Source organism: Trichogramma pretiosum, unplaced genomic scaffold (genome assembly GCF_000599845.2).
Source record: "Trichogramma pretiosum strain Unisexual culture from Peru unplaced genomic scaffold, Tpre_2.0 scaffold2, whole genome shotgun sequence".
Classification (NCBI taxonomy): Eukaryota; Metazoa; Arthropoda; class Insecta; order Hymenoptera; family Trichogrammatidae; genus Trichogramma; species Trichogramma pretiosum.
The window spans coordinates 3,001,217-3,016,684 of record NW_019641687.1 but is presented as its reverse complement, the minus strand read 5'-3'; the positions used below and the strand labels follow the sequence as shown (position 1 = coordinate 3,016,684).

Genomic DNA, 15,468 nt, shown 5'->3' with positions numbered 1-15,468 from the left:
AAACGCTGAGTATTTTGCCGAACCACAAAACATAACCACATTGTATAATCTATCGCTCAATCTGTGTGCTATATATATCTGTGTATATCTCTTTATAATAATCACACGGCACGATCTCGACTATATATGTATACATACGAGAGAGATTCAGAGCTCCGTATCTATATATAATGTGTATACATACATTTCCATTAGATGATGCATAAAACATTATTTACATATTGGTCTGCGCGTTGGTGGTGGTGGTGGCGGCGATTCAATGATAAATAACACCGAAAACGCGCCTATTCATAATGTCCAGCTAATATACAATCGAACGGCCAGTTCATCAGGGAGGACCTTGACTACTAAAAATTCGTGTGTACTCTCTCTCTTGACATCGACGCCTCCGACATAAACACCGCAGCAAATATACACAGACAGGCAAACACGCAGCGCGTCTCATTTCGATCTCTTCTGGGTCAAGTTACAATGTGCATTCATAAACTGTGTATAATACATGTAACCCCTTTCCGAGCGAGCTACTAATGCAACAATAAAAAAACTCGTTTTGAATATATCGCCTTGAAGGGATTAGCAGATCAGGGAGGGCGAGCCGTCCGAGCTCCTGCCAAAAATACCTCTAATCAAAATGTACATTCGGCTCTTCTTGAACCCTTTCGCAGGCCGATCGGACAGTTCTCGCTCGGCACATGTCACGGATGCGAACAGATGCGCTGCCGGAACGCTTTTTTTCATTTTTTTTCCTCACTGACGCACACACGCGTTATCAACATCTCTGCGCAATCCGTCTTCGATGAATTTGCCCATCTTGCGCTCGTCTAATTGAAAGCTAATCCTCCGCTAAAATTCCCGTGCAATTTCGCCCCTGCGAGCGCCGCCGATAAATCTACGCTAATCTGTACTCGCGGACAAGGCCGAGCGCGCTTATCGGCTGCGTGCATCGTCGGATTTTTTCCATTCCATTCTCGGAACACGCGGTACGCTCGGCCGAAAAATGCAAAATAATAAAACGGCTCGAGTATTTTCGTGTCATGCCGGTAATTCGCGATTTCTTACGCTTGTTGTTTATACGTTGTCGAGCGCGAACGAGAAAGAGAGAGATAGGTAGAGAGGGATGAGAGAAAGAGAGAGAGAAAAGAGATTGCCGGGGACTCGTTAGCCGGTCCATTTTCGCGAGTTCCGACAGCTTTTAAAATTAGTTTCTTTACGGCTAGGACGACGGGCGGCGACTCTTCCGCATTATACCACAAAAATAAAGTATCGCGTTGCGCTCGAGTGTAATTAAAACAACGCCGCGCTGTTGCTGCTGCTGCTGCTGCTGCTGCTGCAAGGCAATAGGGCTAAATAAAATAGTAGCAGCGAGGCCATGCTATCTCTGGGCTGGACTAATCGAATTGGTCGCGCGCGAGAGAGAGAGAGAGGCCGGCAGATTTCTCGAAATTGTTTCTTCTTCGCTCCAGACGGCTTTAACGTCCTTTGGCGCTTTTCCTCATATAAATAATATTGCTCTTTTTTCTCCGTATAATTTCTCTTCGTTCCGAGTTTGATGTACATCGAATAAAAATCGAGTCGGTGAATCGTTACGTATGCACAAGTAGAGTACACATATCCACCGGGGAAATCGAATATTATAATAGAGAACGATGCCTTGGGCTGTGACGTGCACCGCACCCATACGCTCACATTTAAGTGCTCTCTCTCTCTCTCTTTTTCTCTCTCGGTGATTATCTATCTCTACCTTGTATAGTGGTGATGTACAAACAACGACGTGTACAGCAAAAATAACGTAACCCAATTTTAGACTGGCACAGAGCTAAAAAGTATGCATCGTTTTTTATTTGTCATCGTTTGCATCGCAAAATTAAAAGCCAAAACTTCAGATTTATAGAAAGTGGTACGAGATTTAAATTCAATCCTTTTCGAGCTCTCGACGAGCTGTTTAAGCGGGAAATTTCAACAAATTTTTGCGCTCGTATTGTACGCGTAGCGAGACCCAAGGGACAAAAAAAGACAATTTTTGCAGTAGAGCCGTCTTGGGAACTTTTCTGCGCGCACTATCACCCCAGTTATAATGTTATATATAGCAAAACGACGACGAGCCCAGAAAAAATTCAACCCCCTCTCTTAACCCCTTCATCGTCATCATCACCTCCGTCTTTTTCTCGGCGCGCAGGCAGTCCCGCTGAGGCTTAATTGACCCTGCGCGAGCGGTAAAAACTCGTTAGCCGTTAAGGATTTATCTATATGTATAAATATGTATGTGTATGTTTCGCGAGTGCGCGCAGCATTTAAAAAAGAAAATTTGATCGCGTTCAAGCATTTTCAAATAATAATCAAGACACACTTCGTATATATATTAAATGCCAGCTGACAAGCCGAATACTTGAGGGTATTCGCGTGACGAAAAATTAACACGATAGTGAAGAAAAAATTTTGAATGAAGCCTCCATTTAATTTTCCTATACATTTCTGTTTTTTAAAACCATGTGGACGTTTACGGATTTCGCATACATACAAAAAGTTTGTTTATGAAAAAGACAAACGTTTTTTCATTTTCCAAAATTTTTGTCATCTTCAAAATTTATTAGAAGAGTTTGTTTTTTCATTTTGTTCAGAATCATTGCCAAATGCTACTAGCATCACAATTACTGCCGAATCAAGTTGACATCGGGGTGAGTTTATTACTTTATCTTACAAACTCAAAAATTCACCATTTCGTTTTGTTGATTGAATTATTGATTGATTTTGTTAACGAATTAACTAAAAAAAATATATCTGCATCTGCCTATCTAGTAAGACAAGTTCACTATCGTTTTTTTCTCTCACTCTATTTTTCTCTTATGTTTGCTGTTTTGTTTTTCTGTATTATCTTTAAACACTATCTTTTATTTTAATAATAATATCTTATCACAAAGCATTTTTAATAAAAATACATTAATCCCGCACGGAACATAACCCTCCATTGCGTTTTTTTCCTCTTTCTCTCTATTATTATTTGTTGACTTTTATTTCATTTTGAAGAACCACTAAAAAGCAAAAACCATCATTGTGTGCTGGTACAGACGATGTGAAGTTAACCAAATTTTTTGTAGACGATGCCCAACGCAGACTCGTATGTATTAATCAAATTACCGGCACGGAAAAAAGACGATAAAAAATGTTAAAGCGCATTGCACTCGCCGCAGCGCAATACTCGACATAACGCATTTCTCTCTTTCTTTTTCTCTCTCCCTCGCGTCGCACTATATCACAGTGAGTACCTGAGCAAATTCAAAAAAGATACTATCTTCATTAGCTTTTTGCTCGGCGAATTCTTACGTTTCTTGCGATCGTGAGCAGGTAAGCCAAATCACACTTACTAATGACTTTTATCCGAGTTATTTGTAGGAGTCAAAGCCGTGTTATGCCAAGAAAAAAAAACACAACAAAATGTAATTTAATACTAATAAACTGATCGGACAAATTTTTCTCGACTATACAAAAAATAAAAGAAACATCATCATCAAAGGTGAGTTTAAGCCTCACCGGGTATTATGTTACCGCGTCATCGTTAGCCGCGTTAAAAAAAAAAGATCATCATTGCACAATTGCGGGGTAGTCCCTGTAATACATGCAGGAGACAAAAAAAAGCCGAATGAAATTTTAATCCCCGAAATTAATAAACAAAGCCCGTTGGTGGGATATAAAATGCACCAGAACAAGACGTGTACTATATACACGCTCGCGCCTCACACTAGAATGTCTCATTCGTTTTACGTGGGTTATTTTTTTTTTCGCTCCGCCCCTCGCAGTTTATACTCGGCCCCACTCGCTTTACTGTACTACTATTTTTTTGCTGCGTCCCCCTCGTGTGCGTCGTCGCCGTACACCGTATAGTCTCTCTATTGTGTTATACGTTTAACGTAGTTACCCCACCATATTTTTTGCTGGTGTCATGGCTCGGCACTTTTTGCTCTACGACTCGGGCTCGCGCGTGGACCCACACTTACACGGGCTGCAAGTACACAATATATGTATACGTGTAATATGGACTCGTTTTATTATTATCGCGAATCCTTTATGCGACATTAAGTGCGCGCGTATAGTTCATTAATCGAGGGATTAGCCAAGTCAGCGCGGCTATTTGCGCCTGAATAGTTCGTGCAGAATATGTGTACAAATGCGTGTATATCAGCGACAAAAAATAAAACAACGAGAAACTGCTCGCGCGCACAATCGCTTTATTTGGTAAATATACGTGTGCGATGCATTGGGAGCGAAGAAACAAGTCGGCGATTTTTTGCGACTGCGACGGCGACGACTGTTGTACAGCTAGGCCGAGTGTATCAATTGATGACGCGCGAGAAGCTGGAAGAGAAAGAAAGAGAGAGAGGAGTTAGTAAATCACTGCACTGTACTTATTACGAGGCGTGATGAATTTGTGTTCGACTGAAACTGGTTTCTCTCTCTCTTATTCATAGTCAATGGTAGAATTTAATTAGCATTTCTTTTTGCGACTGTATGCGTAACGGCAATTTTACACACGCGCTCACACTACGCGCTCACACATATGTGCATGCCTGGGGATGATGATAACTCAATCATTCCGCTTAATGAATTAGCCAGAGAGTCGTTTTACGCGGAAAATTGTTTTCTGAAATCACCCAAGGAATCGCAGTATAAATTATCCTATAACGTAAATATATGCTGTTGCTGCAGCGCGATTTATGTAGACGAGAAAAATGCATTTTAAGATCGAGTTGGCGAGGGTCGAGCGCGCGAGTAGTTACTGCCAGTCAAAAACGTAACCGAGCTGTCTAAGATCGTAAAACAAGCCTCGACCGAGAGTGTCAGTAATGACAGAACGGAGAGGAGAAAAAAATTTGAAGAAAAAAAAAACGACGCGGCCCTTGAAGATTCCTTTTATTGGGCTTGGCTCGTGCTTTTCTTGCTGCACTGCCGAGAATTCGTTTTTACAAGAAATATAAATATTAGATAAGCTTTCGATCGCACGCAAAAATGCCGCGAATCGTTTTAGAGCCGCTCTCGAACTATATAAAGACGTAAAAGTTTAATGATTTCATTTGTTGTGTAGATGCATATACCGAGAGAGAGAGAAAGAGAGAGAAAGAAGCTCTGCGGAACACGACGAGCTGCTACTTTCGCTTCCTTAGAATCCATCGATGTGAATATAAAATTTTTACGACCTTTTGGAACGATTTTTTGTCAGCGTGTACTCTTCTTCACTATTAAATATCGCGGCTCGAAATGGCAGCAAACTCATTTTTAAGATACGCAATAATATGAAAGAAAATCACTTCATTAGAGAGGCCAGCGTAGAGGAGAAAAAACGGCGCGCCGAGAGTTCTGTGCTCAAGTTCCCTAATTACAACAATTTTCTTTTCCTCCCGCAGTCGTCGTCGTCGTCGTCGGCACGTTTGCAAGAAAATCATAACAGCGTTGAGAGCTGCGCGCAAGTTAATTGTGATCATGAAAAAATAGCTCCAGTGCAATTTATTCCTTTTTTTTCCTTCTTTTAAACTCAATGAAGCAAAAGTCGAAAATCAAATTGTCTTCCTGGAATATATACGAACAAACTGCAGTAGAGTAAAGCGAGCCGTCACATCAAAAGTCTAATACAAAAGGTCGGCGATACATCTCTCGACCCAGATATTATAAAAACGATAGCTACAGCTGAGCGGGGAAAAAGCTCGATGTTAATTGAAGAAAAACACCAAAAAAGGGCCCAACTAATTGCAACACAATCTATTTTCGCTCACGGGTCTCTGTGAACGCGCGGCGCATCGAACCGCTACTCACATGCGGCGAACATACTACATAGACGTATACTCACAGACACGCACAAAAGCACGTTTGGAAAAGGCAAAAGTAAAACAAGACCAAAGAGAGCTACGCGCGAGTTAATTATAATCGCGAAAAAATCTCTTATCGAACCATTAACTTCTTCTCTTTCTCTATCCTTCTCTCTCTTTCTTCGGAGTGAGAGAGAGAACTAGCCAGATCGCAGTGTGTACATATATACACGGATAGACCGTTAGATACCTCGTGAATGTGTGTATGAATGTGTGCGCGCGCGAAAGCCGGACTAGGCTCTCTCTCTCTCTCTCTTTCGAGTCGGGGCTTTTATAAGTAGGCGTGCATGCGAATTCTCGCGAACGGGATCGAACGCGCGCGCTGACACACACATGCACACACACACACACTCGCAGACGAGCGGCCGAGCTAAATTCAAAGCTTATAGTGCTGCTACATGTACTTAAATGTGTACACGCGCTCGGGGATGTCAATGTTGCGCTGCACCAACGCAGTCCGCATCGCCGAGTATCTTTTTCTCACACTTTCTTTCCTACTACCTAATGCGTATTGTAGACGACGACGACGACGCGTATACATACGCACGAATCGAACGTAAAAAGTCCGCTCGAACTTCCCTGCCTGGCTCGGCTCGCGGAATTATTTACCTATACCCCTCGAGCGAGGCAAAATGGCCACGTGCGATAGACACCTAGGCTGTGCATATACATAATAATAAAATTAATAATAACAATAACTTAACGTTTATATTTATATAAAAGGTACGTCGCGGCGTTGGTCGTTGTCGTGGTAGCGCGTCATGCACCGCTAGGCGCTAGGCTCACACCCACTTCCTTTTTACGCCACTCCCTAGCCGAATGAACGCGAGCGTGTGTGTAAGGACGCTGCGAGCGACGAGCAACTCTCTTTCTAGTTTATGTTGCTGTGTGCGAGCACACCGGCTTTTGTGCGTGTTGCATAGCTATTTTTTTTTGTTGTTGCTGCTGCTGTATTTTTTTTTCTTTTTTTCAATTCGAATGAGAGAGAGAGACAGAAAAATAGGCTTAGTTGTAGTAGTCGTCGTTTTTGCTCGTTAACGGAGCGTAAGCGTCGGTCACGCAACCGATTAACTTTTCGGGCCATCTGTGACGGGGCCTCGCTCTTGATCGCGCGTGCACTCGAGCTTTTTTTTAAAAACCACACGTACTCACACACGAGTCAACGGAAAAAGAAGAAAGACACGTAGAGCTTACAATGAAAATTTCGAATCGAAATCGTCGCGAGCTTATGATTAATTATACATGTAGCTGTAGATGAGTCAATAATCCAATAATATGCTTAATCGGCCAGATGATTGACGTTTCCGTTAAAAGGCAAAAGAAAAGTGCATTAAAACGGTGGCGGTGGAGGATCAGCGGAACGTAAAAAGTCTCGTCCGATCGCGATGTAAATGCAGGCAGTTAATATCTCTACGATATATATTTGCTGATCCGTAATTGAAAATCAGCCAAGCTGAGCGTCAAAGATATAGCGTACATCGTCGCGCGCGCGCGGATTTTAGATCGTCTTTAGAAAGGGTTAAATTCATTACTTTTCATATACATAATATATAATATTGACGAAAATTACATTGTGTGCAATGCACGAGAGGATTTTAAATGGCCGATGAGTAGAGCACGGCAACGACAGCGTTGTGCCGGCCAACGGTATTAAATTCGTTAAGCCTCGAGTATATATTATAGTACAAACTATAAACCGCACGCATTCTCTCATTACTGCAGGCTCGCAGGCCTGCATATATGCATACACGGCCGCATACACATACACGTACACACATACGTACACACATGCACATATGAACTCGAGAGGGAGAGAGAGAGATTCATCCTGCGCGCTCGCCCACGCTCTGTCTCTCTCTTTCTAGCTAGCTCGGCGCGCTGATGGAAAGTATACACACACACACACACATATATACACACGCGAGAGAAAGAAAGACTCGTCCTTAAAGTAGAGAAAGAAGCAAAAAGCAGCTGTAGAGATGCTGTGAGCTGCGCAGAGAGCTAGAGAGAAACAGAGACAGAGCAAAAAAGGGAAGAGAGTTAGCTCGGCAGGAAGAAACCGGTTTTTTCCACTTGGGCCAGGTCGGGGCGTCGAACCTGCCTCTCGGGGTCTAACGTAGCCGAGAATAAACTTGCGCGCATGTAGGGCTCTTACACGTACGCTGCCTCGAGACTGTACGTGTGCTCCTCTTACGCCTCCTCCTCCTCCTCCTCCTCCTCAGTCTCTTTTATGCGCGTGATATTTGCGTTAAACGTCCGTCGCTGCATCGGATCTGCATCGAGATTCGCGTTCCTCGACTTTTCCTTCAAAATTTCATGCTCCTATTTCATCTGACATATCTACAGAGACGTAGGGATACTGATTTGTGGTCGTGGCCCGGCCACAAAGGACGAAAAACATACCGCATTCCTTTGTACGTTTGAAAAATTGCACGCAGACTGCAGTTTCGGGCAAGGTCACTTCGTGGCCTTGAGTCCAGTCGTGCCGAAAAAAAATGCGGCTACGTGTGGTAAGGAGATTCAAAGAAAGAGAGAGAGATGAAAAATCGTATCGCATTTCGGACATACATCTACCCGTAACATGGGTACAATGAAAAGGCAAAATATACAGTCAATAAATTGATTCAAACAACCCTATAACGAAAAAAACGATAGTAATGAAAAATAAAAGGACGTCTGATAACTAAGATGCATACATTTGATGTTTTTGTTTTCATTTAAAATAATGATATAACATAATAACATATTATATCGACGAAGTTAGAAGCGATCATTGAATCGATGCTTTGTACATAAACTATGGGCATGTGATAAATAGAGAGAAAGAGTCCCACATTTCATAATTTTGTTTTGCAGTCCTACACTTGAAGGTCGAACTGAGTCGATCGACTATGTATGTGTCGTGCCATCGCGTGTTTTATTACATCAAAATACCTATTGTGTGTATAAGAGAATATTTTTAAGTGCACATGTACTTGGTACTGTACGCTTGGTGACTTTTAGAGGGTGAAAACTGCGTACATAATACCGAGAGAAAGCACGACGAGAGTCGATCGACTTCCCGACCCTGAACTTTTATTTCACCTTAACCTTTTGCTTTTCCTTCTTTTTTTTTACGCCATGTGCCTGTTCTTTCATCTTCTATTCAGTATATATAACTTGTGCAAGGCATTGTGTACATTTATATGTAATTTAATCAATGGTGGCGGCTAACTTATTTACTAAAACGAAAAAGAGGTGCGTGATGCACGTATACTCATGGTTGGTCTCGTGTTCTTTGTTTTGTTACTGCTGGTCACATTCTCCTTCTTCACCTTCACTTTTGAACGAAAAAAAAAACAAAAAAAAAATCACTGTGCTTGCGCGCAATATCTCTGGTGGTGCTGGGCGGCTTTTTTCGATTGGTGCTGGTCTATTCTCGCTCTCATTGTGTACTCTACTACACACAACCGTCAAAAAAGGAGCTGCAACAGCGTGTCGTGTTCCAGCAACATAATTCACTTATCGGCGGCCCAACGGCCACCAGCTGTCCGGTCTGTCACAAGCTGTGCCTCGGCGGCGAAGCCCTCATGGAACACATGAAGATCACGCACAAGGATCCAAATGCCTCCGGCGTAGCCAGTAAGTACTTAGGCTCAACGATAAGTTCGTACGGTGATATCCTCAAAGTTTTTGCGTATTAACATGCAACGACTTCGACGATGACCCGCATTATCTTAGAAGGTAAACGCCACTTTCTGACATGTCAAAATATCATTAAATCAATTCCAATAACTACCAATTTACTAACAGCGACTAACATTCCCTGTAGACCTGTATTTCATCTTTCACTTTCAAAATTTTTTATTTCTTCTTTTTTTTCTTGGCATTTGAAGACAACGGAAAGTGGTGTACACGAATTAGAATAAGATAGAACAAAATTAAGTCCCAAAATCGCTTTTGGCGCGGGCAAAATATTTTAGCATGTTCTCTCTACTCGAGCTTCAAAATTTGAAATGTTATTAACATTTTATCACTAAAAATTTCATTAATTAACACACAATTTACTGAAGGTATTAGGGTATAATAATAATAATTTAATATAAAGGTGGAAAGGAATGAGTGTAAGGTGTACGAGCGGAACAATTTTAAAATTGAATTGCGCGATGATTTTTAAAAATAATCTACGGAACCAACATAAATTGAAAATTCCACTCAACGGAATAGTGAAGACATATTTAAATTCCTGGCATTTTATATATAGAAATAGCAAATCAAGATAATCATCAATCAAAGTACTGGAATAAATAAATTACAACCGGGCGATTTTCCATCGGTAATATTGTCCCTCAGAAAACTGTCCAAAAATAACTTCGGCAAGTATTAAAATAGGTTTTTTCTCAATTATGAGATTAATTTCAAAGCCATTATCGAGCATCAGCCAAAAATAAGTAGTAAACATAATTAACTTACGACCACGGCACAATAGCCAAAGTGACAATAATTAACTTTTATCGCGACAAATTGCATAAAAATACAAAAATTCAGCGCAATTCAATATTGAATTTGTAAAGTGATTCGAGTGTTCGTGTCGAGAGTATGAGTCCGATTGAATCGTTATTTAGAGGTAATTTTTACATCCATATGTCAGTCGAGAGTGGAGAATCTTTTTCAAGTGCTCTGAAAGCAAAAAAACTCTCGCCTGCACACGTGGATGTGGCATATGACGTAGTGGCTGGATTTGGGTCCTATGTTACACACATACGTAATATGCATACATTATGTATACGCACTCTCGATATACTGGTGGTGCGCGGGGTTATGTGGGGATTATTATTGGTGCTTAAACTGCTTGGCATTGACCTCGACCTATGTGTCGCCCCTGTTGTTCCCACTGCTGACTGCCCGACCTCCGTTGCCGGGGTTTACCTAGCGAAGCGGCGTACGGCCAACCATCCGTGCCCCGTGTGCGGCAAGCACTACGTCAACGAAGGTAGCTTGAGGAAGCATCTCGCCTGCCATCCGGAGACGAGTCAACTCAGCACGAGTCTTAGGATGTGGCCCTGTTCCGTCTGCCAGTCCGTCTTTACCAACGAGAGTGGTTAGTATCGTTAATTAGTCGACTTTAACTATTTAACGTAACTTGTGCTAATCTGGTTTGCTTAATTTTCTTAAAATCAGGTCTATTAACGCATATGGAACACATGAGGATGGACCCGAAACATCAGTTTGCAGCGCAGTACGTACTGAGTCGAGCAGCCGCGGAAAGGCGAGAACGCGAACTTCTAGCTGGATCGAGTCTAGGTATACAAGATTGATGCGTAAAAGCTCGGGCTCTATCATATAGCGTGTGTATTAACGTGACATTTCTATTGCAGAGCGGTATCTATCGTGTTCGGGAGCTGGCCTCGGTGTCCTTGGTGGTCAAATGGGCGGACCTCAGAATCTGCAGCAACCACCCATGTGCCCCTCGCCGTCGGCTCACTCGGACAGCAGTAGCGGCAACGGAAGACTGTCCTCGGCCGGTAGTGAACCTGGTATGGATCTTTTGCAGCATGATCATTGCATTTTGTGACTCGTTGTTGATGACGAAAATGACTAACCTTGCCTTGTGTACTGATAAAGCAGAGTTTCACGCAGGCGCCGGTCTACTGAACAACAACAATAACAATAACAATAACAACAACATGGCATCGCCCGGGCCGAGCGGCAACAAGCTCAGCGAGATGCTGCGCGCCGGCAATCAGCAGACAACGGCGCAACAGTACCACGACGAGATGCAGTCGCAGCAGCAGAGGATGGCTGTCATGGCAGCCGCCGTCTCAGCGGGTAATTGTTTTTTAATTCACTGTTTCGCCCTAATACGCGTCGCAATCTGCCGATTCAATTCTAAGAATCGATATTTCATCGGGGGCGAGCGAGAGTGTGAGTGCGTTACACGAGTGCTGCGTGAATACACGTTTTGAGATAAAATATGAAAAATATGTCAACGGTTATCTGTGCTCGGGCGAAAGAAGCAACTTTAACTTCGATAAATATATATTGCGAGGGAGAGAAAGAGTGAGAGAGGGGAAAGAAGCGCACTTATCGAGGCACAAAAGAAAGAAAGCTCGAGTAGGAAGATCACGCTGTTCTAATTACACCAGCACACGTACACACACTCAGGCAGAGAGAGATACCGACGATTTATTAGAGCCAATCAATCAGCTCTGGCATCGGAGGCTATAACGCAGGCACAAAGAAGCTCAAATGCGCATTGTTTTCTCTATCGCAGGTCTGCAAAACTCGGTGTCGCCGAATCTCTCGCCGGTGGACGTGGCCTCGCTGGCCGCAGCCATGCGCATGGGCAACAACGGCGACATGAGCTCGACCGGTACCGGTCAGGGCCAGGGTGGCGCCAACAACACGACGGGCCAGCAGCAGGGCGTACAGTCGTCGACGGGCAGCGAGCAGGCGCTGAGGCTACAGCAGGCCGAGGCACTTTTGCGCTCGCAAGCCGAGCACGCTCTCAGGCTCGCGGTAAGTAGATACGGCGACGAGTTTTTCATGATCTTTTAACTTTCACGCCGTGAGAGAGAGAGAGAGAGAGAGAGAGAGAGAGAGAGAGAAAGAGAGCTTAATCGTGGGCGGCGGAGCGAGGGTAAAGTAAGTATCGCGGCGCGCGCGTGCGTACGCGGCGTAATTTGGCTAAAGCGTACCCAGCGGGAAAAGGCTGTTTGCCCGCTTAATTAATTGCGCCGTGCCGGCCCTGTGTTTTCTTTATTTTTTGGTCGCGTAGTTAGCTGTGCTTTTCGCAAAGCAGTTGCGCGTTAACACGGTCTTCTAAACTTTTATGCAGTACATTTTACTCGGCGGCCGCTAAGGGGGGCTTGTAAAAACTGTTTTATTAATTCGCGACTCCGTTTAACCGAGATTTTCCTCGCTACAGGTATCACAGGCGGCTGCGGCTGCGGCTAGTTCGGCCAACGACATGAGACATCATTTGGGACAGCACAATGGTGGTGGTACGACTGGAATGTCAGGACATCACAATAACCAACAGCTATCCCAACAGGACACGCTATCTCCAGATTTAGGTAAGATTTGAATAAGTCTATTTCAAGTCGTTCGAGTTGACTTTTAAATTCACCAATACTAATGATCTCTCAACTTGCAGGGGAAGCGTTACGACTGCAAGAGCAACGACTGGAGCATGCCTTGAGGCTTCATGGCGATCCACGTGCCCTGAGCTTCACCCTCCAGCACGTTGTCAACCAACAAAACAATCAGCAACCATGAAAATTCGGATACTACTGAGATGAGTGGACCCCTTGGACGCAGGACAACGCGTCCGTCTCGCTCAACAACTCGATCGACAATCTGCAGGCTGCCACTCAGCAGCAGCAGCAGCAACAGCAACAACAACAGCAACAGCTGCAGCAGCAACAACAGCAGCTTCAGCAGCAGCAGCAGCATCAGATGTCATTGAGCAGCAACGAGCATCAACAGCAGCAGACGGGCGTTAAATTGACGATACCTCAGATCCACGATGATCAGCGTGGCATCAAGAGGAAGGCCGACGAGATAAGCGGCAACAACATCGTCGAGAACGCGTAGACAATTGACTGCGCCAGTGCCAGCGTTCAAGTGAAAGGTCACAACGTAATCACTCGTTGTCTCAGCTAGTATGCATGAAATAATTTTTAATACTCGAAAATACACAAATCGTCGTGAAAACGACAAAAACATTATGACAATACGACCAATATGTTAACGGAGTATTTAAAGCGGAATCAACAGAAACATCGACGACCGGATTTGAAGCAGCCACCGATTAGTACATAATTTTAAGCACCGTATGAGTGTGACGAATGTGTACGCGGATCGTACGCGGCATGTAATCAAGCGATCGAAGATCGGCGTCGTTTTGAAAACGATCACCGAAACATATACCGATCTCTTGGTCATTTGCCGGCGTTAGATTTTAAGTCGATAGTTGTTTCATCTCTTTGAAGCGGGTTTTCCATACCGATTCAATCAGCTTAATAATTAAACGTTAACAATATGAGTGTAAAAGCTGGAGATTAAGATCCGTTGTTGGGTGCCACATTTGGGATAGCGATGGGCATTCGCTGGATACACAGCGAAACTCATCGTCGTTTAAAAATGCTTGGAAGCCTGAAGACGTGCCATAATTAATAAATAACAAAGTCGTTTACTCAGCTATACGAAAAACCCGTCGTTTTGAAGTGGAGGTTTTCTCCTGAATGGTGCGAAATCTCCATTTCAGGACGATGGGCTTGCGCTAATTAAATGAATTGATCGAACGCGGAATATTGGGTCTCGAGCCACCCTTGACGTTCCGCGATACAGGCTCGATTGAACTCGTAGCTTATTCACTAAGCTCTCAACTTAAAGATTATAAAACAAATTGTATAGGACTTTTCAGACTTACGATTATCTCTTAAGAACTCTTTCCTCCACCACCAACCCACATGTAATTTTTAAGATTCGCGAGATTGTTTATATATATAGTAAGTATATATAAACTTGTGTATAGTATGAAAAATATGATATACGCGACGTCGTCGTAATCGGTATAAAAGTGTTGAAGTAACGCCGCATGGATAATAATAATTATAAAAAAAAATAATTGATAATAATTATGATACGCAGCGTTACGGACGTTCATAAAGTTAGTAGCGAAAGAAATTACCGAGCGGGACAGACAAAGACGTCGCGCATACCCGACCATTCGAACGGAAATAAGAAAAACTTATTGAACAAAACTGTATATGATAAAATTGACGTGACGATAGACTGACTGACAGCCCCAACTATCCCTGCACACAAATTACACAACACACACACATACATGCATGTGTATATGCGTGATCTTTAAGCGTGTACTTGGCACGCATGTATACGTATGCAATTAATATGTACATACATTTGAAGGATTCTCAAAAAATTTTTTAACGTATATGTATACATATATAATACACACACTCACACACGTATATATGTATTCATATATGCATATACATATATGTATAAATATATAAATTACAAATATAAATATATGAAACGCGTCATTGATCACGTTGCGCGAACGGACAATGACGGCAATGTAAATCGTTGATTGTATACATTGAATAAAAAAACACATGATAGACAAAAATCACTCGAAATACACAATATTATACACACAAATACACTATAAACAAAAGTAATTGAACATAATAATGATGAAAAATAAAATGAAAATAACATTGATAAAATGCGCGCAAAAATGTGCTCGTTAAAGCACAAAAACTATTAGCTCGTAAGCGAACAAACAAAATATAATTATTACAAACAAGTTATATTATATATATTATATATACATGCAAAATATGACGAGAAATGAAAAATTAAGAGACTCTAAAAGTTTCATTCGCGAAAGGATGACACAAAGAGTTGAAGAGATGAAAAAATCTAAATGCTAAATATTATATATATTATATATAAATATTATAAATAATGAATATAGGGTCTATGAGACTAGCGTAGTTAGGCGAAAAAGATAAAGTGAGTGAGATTATAAGTATGAGGATTTGTATAAATGCGTAAAACAAAAAATAATTGTGTGAATGCGTGAGAGTTTTAAGAAAAA

The 15,468-nt window shown here is 42.4% G+C and overlaps 1 protein-coding gene across 8 annotated transcripts in view; it reads left to right on the top strand.

The window, feature by feature from the left end:
• The window catches only part of LOC106658981 (zinc finger protein 853-like), an 82,003-nt gene extending 67,196 nt beyond the window's left edge, over positions 1–14,807 (top strand). The window contains exons 6-14 of one of the 8 annotated variants that reach the window (XM_023461371.1): positions 2,619–2,675; positions 9,344–9,476; positions 10,723–10,935; positions 11,016–11,138; positions 11,213–11,371; positions 11,460–11,663; positions 12,109–12,353; positions 12,763–12,910; positions 12,991–14,807. In XM_023461371.1, coding sequence (XP_023317139.1) covers positions 2,619–2,675; positions 9,344–9,476; positions 10,723–10,935; positions 11,016–11,138; positions 11,213–11,371; positions 11,460–11,663; positions 12,109–12,353; positions 12,763–12,910; positions 12,991–13,112 — 1,404 coding nt within the window. In that variant the 3' untranslated portion in view covers positions 13,113–14,807. Of the gene's footprint in view, positions 1–2,618; positions 2,676–9,316; positions 9,477–10,722; positions 10,936–11,015; positions 11,139–11,212; positions 11,372–11,459; positions 11,664–12,108; positions 12,354–12,762; positions 12,911–12,990 lie in introns of all 8 variants that reach the window. The other 7 variants (XM_023461372.1, XM_023461370.1, XM_023461369.1 and 4 more) reach the window with 7 other exon arrangements.
• The last annotated feature ends 661 nt before the right edge of the window (positions 14,808–15,468 follow it).